Source organism: Hemicordylus capensis, chromosome 3 (genome assembly GCF_027244095.1).
Source record: "Hemicordylus capensis ecotype Gifberg chromosome 3, rHemCap1.1.pri, whole genome shotgun sequence".
Taxonomy (NCBI): Eukaryota; Metazoa; Chordata; class Lepidosauria; order Squamata; family Cordylidae; genus Hemicordylus; species Hemicordylus capensis.
In genome coordinates this window covers 2123100-2132734 of record NC_069659.1, presented here as the reverse complement: position 1 = coordinate 2132734, position 9635 = coordinate 2123100, and the positions used below count along the sequence as shown (strand labels likewise).

The 9635-nt window shown below is 61.8% G+C and overlaps 1 protein-coding gene across 3 annotated transcripts in view; it reads right to left on the bottom strand.

Annotated features, from left to right (window-relative positions):
* Nucleotides 1-4633: 4633 nt before the first annotated feature.
* Nucleotides 4634-9635, bottom strand: part of RHOG (ras homolog family member G) — a 52965-nt gene continuing 47963 nt past the window's right edge. For all 3 annotated transcript variants that reach the window (XM_053307307.1, XM_053307306.1, XM_053307309.1), the window contains exon 2: nt 4634-7303. In XM_053307307.1, coding sequence (XP_053163282.1) covers nt 6681-7256 — 576 coding nt within the window. In that variant the 5' untranslated portion in view covers nt 7257-7303 and the 3' untranslated portion in view covers nt 4634-6680. The remainder of the gene's footprint in view (nt 7304-9635) is intronic.

The following is a 9635-nucleotide window of genomic DNA, read 5'->3' as shown; positions in this document are numbered from 1 at the left end:
CCGGTGCTCTGTGGGCTGCTGCCCCCTGGGTGGGTTTTGCAACTTGGGGCTGGCAGACGTTGGACTACAACTCCCATCATCCCCAGCCATGATGGCCTTTGGAACCCCTGGCTTCAGTTAAGAAAAACCTGGAGGTTCTTCTTGAGGCCGAGGGCTTCAGAGCAGAAGTGAAGATGTGGCACACTGCAAGGGGCAGCGCTGTCTCCTCAGCTCTGGGCTAAGAGCATGTGAAGAGTTACCTTGCAAGACCAGGCCCCAGACCCATGCGGTTGTCAGTGCCGGTCTCTGCCTCTGCCTCTCCTCAGAGAGGAGGGCTGGCCTGGTGGGAGCAAGCAGGACTTGTCCCCCTAGCTAAGCAGGGTCTGCCCTGCTTGCATATGAATGGGAGACTTGATGTGTGAGCACTGGAAGAGATTCCAGAAGGTTCCCGGTTCCCTCCCTGGCGGCATCTCCAATGAGAGAGGGCTGGGAGAGAGACTCCCGCCTGCAGCCTTGGAGAAGCCGCTGCCAGTCTGTGAAGACAACACTGAGCTAGAGGGACCCAGGGTCTGACTCAGTATACAGCAGCTTCCCATGTCCCACTAGTGACTAGTCTGGTGCTTCTGGGGAGCTCCTAGCTGGGGCCAGCCCGTGATGGCCACTCTCTGCACTTGGCCCCCCTGAGCCGCTGCTCTTCCGAGGGGCATCCGGGTCTCTCCGCATGGCGGAGGCTCCCCTTTCCGCTGCCCTCGGCCTCGTCCCTTCAAGGGGTGCAGCGAGCAGCCCTCAGTGTGCCTGGTGGCAATGCCTCCCCGAGGCCAGGGGTTCTCAGACCTGGGGGGGGGCCCGGTGCTGCTGGGCTTCACTGCCTTTGCAGCCTGGAGGAGGCTGGGAGGGGCAGGCCCCTGCGCCGGGGAAGCGCCTGCCGGGCAGGCAGGGACGTGGTCGGGCCAGTTGAGGCAGCAGCACCCGTGAACCAGAGGCTCGCTGGAAGTGGCTGGGGGGGGGCTCCTCCCTGGATGGAGTGTGGGGGCTGGGGGGCCTCCAAAGGGCCCTGAAACACGGGCTCCCGGGACTTGGCTAAGCAAGCATCTGGGACGCATGTCGAGGGCCACTGGATGACTGGCCCCACGTGCGATCCAGGGGCTGCTGGGAGGACGTCCCCACAGACACGCCAAGACCTTCCTGTTCACATGTGCTGCCAGCCGTATCGCTTGAACCAGCCCATCGGGGGGGGGGGGTGGCAGCGCCAAAGGCTGCTCCTCTCTCTTCTATGCTGCCGGCAGGCTGGACACTCACCAGGTAGAGCAGGGCAGTTAACCAGACAGCTTGGCCTGACGAATGACCAGCCTGCTGGCAGCACAGCTCTCGGGCGGGGTGGGAGGGAAAGGAACCCCAGCTGCCCCTGTGGGTGCCCCCCCTGCTCCTCAGGATGAGCACAGGACGACGATGATGATGATGGCGAAGGGGCCACGGCTCAGTGTGAGGATCCCTTTGCGTGCGAAAGGTCTGCGGTTCAATCCCTGGCAAGAGCCCTTGTCCGAGGCTCTGGGGAGCAGCTGCCGGTCAGTGTGGACACTGCTGAACGAGCTGGACCAAGGGCCCCACTCAGTGGGAAGCGGCTCTCTCCGCTCATCCGGAGCGTGAAGGGAGCAGAGAAAAGCCCGGCGGTGCGACCGGCCTTGGCGAGTGTGTTGTGCGCTTGGCCTCGCCCACACAGGCTCATGCGCCGCCTTCCCATCCCTTGTTTGTTAGTGAAACTCATGCCAGGGAGAGGAACAAAGGCCTTCTGTGGCACCAGGCGAATCGGACCGCGGCAGGTGCACTGGCTTCCCTGGGGAGGGGGCCAGCCAGGGCGGGGCCAGCTCCCCAGAGCAGCTGCCGCTTTGCCCGGGGCGGGAGGGGGCGGGAGCCGCAGGGCAAAGCCACAGCCTGGCAGCCGGGGGCTCCCTGAGGGTCTCCGGCCAGCGGCCACCCCCTCCGCCTTGCTGCAAGAGGGCCCGAAGCGAGGTGGCTGAGCTGGGCGCTTGCTTGCCACCGGCGACAAGGAGGGCACCCGGAGCAGAGATGGAGAAGGCCACTTGGTTTATTTGCCACATTTGTACCCCGCCCCAAACTTCCGTCTCGGGCTGGTCAACAACACGAAACAAGTTCAAACATACACAGAACTCTGGCCAGCCCTCTTGGCGGAGGGTGGTGGGCATTTGGCCTCGCCTGCTCATGCGTCTGAACAAGGGGCTCGGATGTCCCCAGGGGGGACAGCACCACTTCAGGCCACAGGTGGGCAGGGGGGGGGCACGACGCCATTTTGGCAGGAGTGAAGCGCGCCTTGCGAGACGTGAGCCAGCCCCCCTGGGAGTCGGAGACGCCTGCTCTGCCCTAGTTCAAGCCTTGCTGGGGTCGATTTCTACGTGTGCCGGCAACTTCCTAGGCAAGCGGGCCTTCCGAAAGGGCGTCTCCCACCCCCAGCCCAAAGTGGCGCCCTTCATCCTGCTCCCCGAGGACTGCACCGTCGGGTCCTGGCCTTGTTCGGCTGCAGGCCCAGACCAGGCAAGCGGAGGGGGGGGGAGGGGGCCTGACTGGTTTTAACTGGGCCGCCTGGGAACGCCTCTCTCCTTTCCGCAGGGTCCCGAGCAGCTGTGGGGGTGGGCTGTGGTGGCCACTCAGCAGTCTGGGCAAGGAGTGGGGCTTGGTTGGCACGTGGAGACGGGGTGGGGGGAGCAGGAACAGTGGCCAGAGCCAGATGAGGGAGCGAGGAGGGAGGGAACAGGATGCGCCCAGAGGGACCCTGCTCCCGTGGGCATCCTCTGGCCCAGTGGCAGCTTGACCTAAGGATGCCGCGCTGCCTGCCGGCCAGAGCGGCACGACTGACCAGGCAGCTCTACCTGACAAATGGCCAGCCTGCTGGCAGTGCAGGCGAGAGGAGCAACCTGAGCCGCCTCGGCTCTGGTCTGTGCCTCTCAGGCCTCCCTGCAGTGATGCCAGGCAGGCCACTGAGCGCCTGCTGGTTGTGCTCACTCCGGGGAGGGGCAAACCCATGAAGAGCACACCCCCCCCCGCCGCATGGCGCCAGACACTCTGGGTGGCACGCCAGGGGGGCTGAGACGGCAGCAGCGTCGCCTCCTTTGCCGGCCCCACCAATCCCAGCTCCGCAACAACCCTTCTGAGCCGGCAGGCCTCCACCCCCCCCCCTGCTGAGCTCAGGGTCGCCCCGCTGGTTCCTCCAGGGGGACATCCGAGACCAGATCAGAAGAGCCCCATCCAGCCTCCGTGGTACCCAGTGGGGCGCAGACCACCAGCAGGTGGGGAGCTCCAGGTGCAAATGGGCCTCACTCACAAATGGATTTCGGCAAGCTGGTTGGAACCCGCCCACTCATCTTCAGCCCTGGGTCTGCCATCAGGGCATAATCGAGGGTCAGGGCTGACCCACCCTCAACACTGAAAAGGAGGAGAGGTGGTCTTGTGGCAGCAAGCATGAATTGTCCTCGGTGCTAAGCAGGGTCCATCCTGCTTTGCTTTTGGATGGGAGGCTATACGTGTGAGCAATGTAAGATATTCCCCTTAGGGGATGAGGCTGCTCTGGGAAGACGAGCATCTGCTTGCTTGACTGCAGAAGGTTCCCAGTTCCCTCCCTGGCAGCATCTCCAGGATAGGGCTGAGAGAGACTCCTGCCTGCAGCCTTGGAGAAGCCGCTGCCAGTCTGGGTAGACAATCCTGAGCTAGCTGGACCAAGGGTCTGACTCGGCACAAGGCAGCTTCCTATCCCGATAGATATTTATTTCAAACCATGTAGAACTTGAAAGGCGCACACCCGGATTTGGACTGGTGCTTCGAAAGGGACTCGGAGTCAGCACAGAAACCCAATCGAGACGGGTTTCCTGGAGCCCCGGGTGTCTTGGCCTGGAGTCCTCCGCTGTTGAGAGCCTACAACTCCCATCATTACCAGTCACTAAGAAGGTCATGATGGCCAGGGACAATGGGAGTTGTAGTCCCACAACAGCGGAGGACCCAAGCTCGCAAACCTGCCGTGCTGGCCCAGCCTGCACGACTCCGGCCCTCCGGCTGTTACTGGACTACAGCTCCCACCATTCCCAGCCACAGAGGCCAGCAGTCAAGGACGATGGGAGTTGTAGTCCAGCATCTGCCGAGGGCCAAAGTTGTGCCACCCGGCTGTAGACAATGCAGAACTTGCTCTAAGGCAGCTCCATCATCAGTTGCTGAGGAGCGACCCGAGGAGAGGGCTCTCCTTTCAAGCCCAGCTTGTGGGCTTCTCAGTGGTGTGGAGATGGCCGCTGTTTGGGAAGAAGATGCTGGGTGGGGCGGACTTTGGTCTGCCCGGCAGGGCTCCCCCCCACCCACTTCCTTTCTAGAGAGCAGATGAGATGACCACTCCAGGGGAGTTTCCCGTGACTTCACGGAGCCATCTCCGTCTCCATGTGCAGTGAAGCATGGTGTGCGTGAACGGAGCAGACGCCCTGAGAACCAGAGAGCAGCCCAAGGCCGATGCAAGCCCGCACCCTCTTCCCCACGGTGGCCAGCGGATGCCCCCACCAGCAGAAGGTGGAAGCAACTGGGGTTCTTCCTGTCTTACTTTCTCGTGGGACGCCTCCAGGGATACCCAACACATCACAGCAAGTCCAGAAGAAAGGGGGTGTGTGGCTAGGGCGACGGGATCTTGCTTTATTTGGGGCCAAGAAGGCGAAACACTCTTGACACTTTTGCACATTGTGGTGGGAAGAAGCCAAACACAAAAGCACCAGCCCAGCCCAGGGCGGGGGGGCTCCTTCCTCCTCTGCCAAGGGCCGAAAGGCCGAGGTTCTCCTCCCACCTCCTGGAACTTCCAACGAGCAGCTGAGCTGCAACAGGCTGCAGTTCAGCAACTGGACTCGGCTCGGCGGAAGCGTCACCGGCACGTCGGGAGGGGGTGGCAAAGGCACAAAGCATTTTTCTTCAGGGGGAGGAGCTGCACAGGCACATGATCACCTTGTGGGCGGGGGTGGGGGGTGGGAGGCAGGCCTGTGGTTGCACCGCCCGAAGCCCAGCATCTTATACCTGGTCGAGCATTTTCAGAAACCTGAGAATTTCGGCTTCAGAAACAATTACAGCATGTTTCTAGCCCATACGAGTTGGGAGGCTGATCCACGGGGCAGGAGCCCCACGTGGGGATGGAGAGGGGGGCAGACTTCAATGCGCTGTGTGGCTTCCCCCGCCCTGCCTCATCCCTCCCCCAGCTGGCAGGGAATGTTGCCAAGAAGCAGAGGCCTGAACTCCTGGGCTGGCTTCACTCCTGTCTGCAGAACTGGGAGCCTCACGCAACTCCTCCTTCTCTTCACCCACAGCCCTAGACGTCCCCGGTGGAAACGCTCACTCCGAGTGAGCCCATCTCCAGGGTGCTTTCCAGATGGCACGCGGTCATCACAGTGTCGCAAGGGGTCCCTGAGGTGTGCTTCCGCATTGCCTGTGTTTGGACATTGCAGCCTCTGCGCCGTCAGCAAGGCGCCGTTCAGATTTCTGATGCCTTCTTTAGGATTTAATCTTTGCGCTATAGTGCTACAACGCTGCAAGTCCGTTGCAAAAAAAAAGAGCTGCATTTGCCCATTGTAGGAGGCTTGCCCCCTTACAACGGATCTCTAATGTGGTTTGACTTTGGCGCCACAAAACGTGGCTGTTTACGCTGCTTTTTGCGGTGTCAGGCTCGCAATCTGGAAAGTGCCCAGCAGAGATGGGGGCGAGGCAGAAGTTTCCTTTGTCCGGAAGGAAAAGGAAAGGGACACAGGTAAGCCTGTAAGCCTGCAGAGAGAGGGGCAGCCTGTCTCTGCCAATGGGGAGACCTGTCCAACCCTTGAAGGAGCCCAGGCAGAAGGAGGAGTTACCCACAGGTTAAAAAAACCAGCCCATGCTTGCTGGCCAGTGGGGGCCTCCTCAGCAAAGTGGGATTCCGGGGACAATGGCCAAGAAAGAGGGTCCATTTTGAGGTGATGGGGGGGGCGGGGAGCGCCACTGGACCCAGCGGTTCTGGGGAGGCAGAAGGTAACCCCCCCCCAGAGGTGCAGTGTTCCTTTGGCACGACAAAAAGGTCCCCCGAGAGGGCTCCTGGGCTAGCAGTCACCGCGCCCCAAACCCCCAGTGAAGTTGGCTGCCGGCTGGCTTTTGCCCACGGAGCAGCAGAAGCAAGGGTCATCCTGCACCCCCACAGCAAGGAGGGCTCTTTGGGGCCACGGCTCCTCCGATGCTGCCAGCTGAGCAGGCCGCTGCCTCGGCCTCTCGGCTCCCCTGGGACATCCTCCGCGCTGAGCCACTTCGAGGAGCAGTGGGGTCAGCCGGAGCTGGAGCAGAGCCCAAGGCGGAGGCCTTGGCTTGGCACCCGCCCAGAAAGGTCCTGATGCTGAGATGAGTGGACACTTGGCTGGCCTCCATCCTCCTCATCCGGAGTATTTGGGGTATCCCAGAGAGCTGACCTTTCCTGAGCAGGATCCAGAGACCGGACGGAAGAGAGACGGAATCAGCTCGCAGAGAGCGCACGAGATGTCTTGGCATCATCAATACCTGGAGCAAAGCTGGGAGAGGAGGAGGAGGAGGAGGAGGAGGTCCTGATTCCAGCAGCAGCAGCAGCAGCAGCAAGATGGGGGGGAGGCGCCCCCTCTCTCCCAAGCCATCCAAGGGGTCCCGGGAGGGGCTGGGGGAGAGCTGGGCAGAGTCCTTCACAAGAGCACACAGGATTTCTTGGGCTTGGCCGGGGTGGGGTTGAGGACGGCCCGGACGGCCTCCGTGAAGACCTCTTTGATGCCCTCCTGGTTGAGGGCGGAGCACTCCATGTACTTGACCGCCTGGATCTGCCGGGAGAGGCTGGCGCCCTGCTGGGGCGTGACGGGCAGCTGGTTCTGCTCCTTCAGCTTCTTCAGGGTGTCCGGGTCGCTCCGGAGGTCCTTCTTGGTGCCCACCAGGAGGATGGGCACCTCGGGGCAGTGGTGGCAGACCTCCGGGTACCACTTGTGCTTCACGTTCTCGTAGGAGGGCGGGCTGGCGATGGAGAAGCAGATGATGAAGACGTTGGTCTGGGGGTAGGACAGTGTCCGCAGGCGGTCGTACTCCTCCTGGCCGGCCGTGTCCCACAAGTTCAGGTTGATCGTCCTGCCGTCCACCGTGTTCTGCGCGCTGTAGTTGTCGAAGACGGTGGGGATGTACTCGTTGGGGAAGGCGTTGGTGGTGTAGCAGATCAGCAGGCAGGTCTTGCCCACGGCCCCGTCCCCCACCACCACGCACTTGATGCTCTGCATCGCGGCGGCGGCGGCGGCTCCTGCTCTCGGGGTGAGGCGTCAGCAACCTGGAGGGCAGGGAGGGAGGGAGGGGGAGAGAAGGGAGGCCGGTCAGAGCCAGGAGAGCTGGCGGTGGGGGGGGACCCAGCCCCTTGCAAGGAGGGCAGCCCACCCTGAGCCAGCCCACCGGGGCGAAGGGTAGAATCAGGTCACGTTTCCAAACTGCAAGAGCTTTCCGACAGTGGAACAGCCCGCCTCATGCAGTGGTGGGCTCTCCTTTTCCAGAGGCCAGATGGCCACCTGTTGTCGGGGGTGCTCCAGCAGATTCCTGAGCTGAAAAGGGGGTTGGATTAGATGACCTCTGAGGTCCCCTCTAACATTCCAGGATTCTGTATTCTGCTACTGCTATTGAGCTGCTGTCTAGAGCACAGAGAGTGCTGGCCATTGAATCTCTGGCACCCAAATGACGACTCCCCGCCGCCCTGATGACTGACTGGCCTTGTAGCTCCAGCCAGGGTGGTCCCTCCGGGTGGGGTTTATTCAGACTTCTAGCCTGCCCCACCCTGAAGCCTTTGGACTCCTGCCAGCCAGAAGCCTGGCTGCACAAGCAGGGCACAGGGGCCTGGCTCACACGCATTTCCAGGGGTGCCCCCACGCATGGCGCGCTGGACACCCCACGCAGGAGCCCGTGACCCTAATGAGCCAGGGGGGGTGCCAAAGGAGGGGGGGCAGAGCTGCCTCTCCTTCCTGGGGCTCCGTTTGCTCCTCTTTCTCCCACCGCAGGCACTGCCTGCAGGCTGGCGCTTCATCAGGTGAACCACGCAGCTCTACCGGACGGATGGCCAGCCTGCAGGCAGCATGGCTCTCAGGTGCAGCGGGAGGGAGAGAGAGGAGCCGATGGCGCCGCCTCCAGTCCACTCCTGCACACAGCGAAGCCCCCCACTGTGCCGCTTCAGAGACTCAGGCCGGCCAGTGCCCCACCGGAGGTCCCGGGCCCTCCTTCCCACACAGACAGGCTGGGTGCTGGGCTGGCCCGAGGCAGCTCAGGCAGGCAGGCCGCCCACCCGCCTCCTGGCAAGGCTTCCGACCCCCTGCCGCCACGCTCAGGGGCTGCCACCTCTCCGCCAGAGAGCTGAAGGGCCGGCTCCGGGCATCCTTGCCCCACGGGGCGCCCTCACCCCAGGAGCAATAGACAGGGGCAGTCACAGAAGGAAACAAACAATGAAGAGGGGAAAGGGGAAATCCCACCGTGACGACAAAACCAAAAAAATGCAAATAGTGATGACCAAACGCTGAAAATATAAACAAACACTAGAAATGTATATTCAAAAATAAGAAGTCCGTAATAAATGATCCATACCATGAATGAGCAATTCCATCGTGGATGCTTCCATGAACAAGCTGACCTGGATCAGAGATAAAGCCCACTGCAACGTCAGCTGAGTCATGGAAGCACCCACGACGGGTTCTCTGCTACCAGCACGTTTGTGACTTTACATCTTCACCTCTGTGTGGACGGTATTGAGTATCTCGCCATCGAGGACGTCCACACCTCTTCTGAGACCACGTCGGACGCAGTGCTTTTGTCATCTGCCACTTGCATTGGGATTTTGAGACTCGACTTTGCCCATTTCATCCTGCAGTCCAGTTTTTGCCTGGCTCAGTTACACCTCCTTCCTTAACTTCTGACTGCTATTGCACGTGCTTTTGTTTATATGTTCTGCACGGTGAGAAGGCATGTTGTATGTTGCTCACCCCAGGGGCCGCAGGAGCCTCCTCGGGCAGGGGAGCAGCAAGGGGCGAGAGGGCGCTGGCAGGGCTGCCGTGGAGGAAGAAGGGGGACCCACAGAGATGACGGAGGGCTGGGGCTTCCCTGGCCTTGGGGGCTGGCCAGGAGAGCAACCCCTGCACTCCCCAAGGGGCCGCTGCACCACCAGGCAGGTCCCTCTGGAGCTGCTGGGGGTCACCGGGCACCTGCGCCCTCCCCCCAAGCAAGCCTGCCCAGCCTGGAGGCCGCTTTGCTCGCCCTGCCAGCAGAGGCCGCACAGACAGGAGGCGCCCATCTCCCTGAGCTGGAAGCAGGGCCGGCTCTTACCAGTAAGCAGAAGATGCACCGCATCGGGGTGCAGTCTGCAGGAGGGCGTCGAGCTGATGATACTTCCTTTAAAAAAAATTAAATTCCAACCACCGCACGGCTGAGGAGATGGCTGCGGGGGTGCGTGTGTGTCCTACTGCCTACACCTCCCCACCAGTGGAGGGAGCAACTGAACAAGAGCAACGCTGTGGCCTGCTGTTTGGCCCAGCATCGCTTCCCACTTGCAAGGCGCACCTGTGCAGTGAAGTCTATTAAGTATCTCGCAGTTAGGAAGCGACACCGGGCCAAGCAGCAGGCCACAGCAT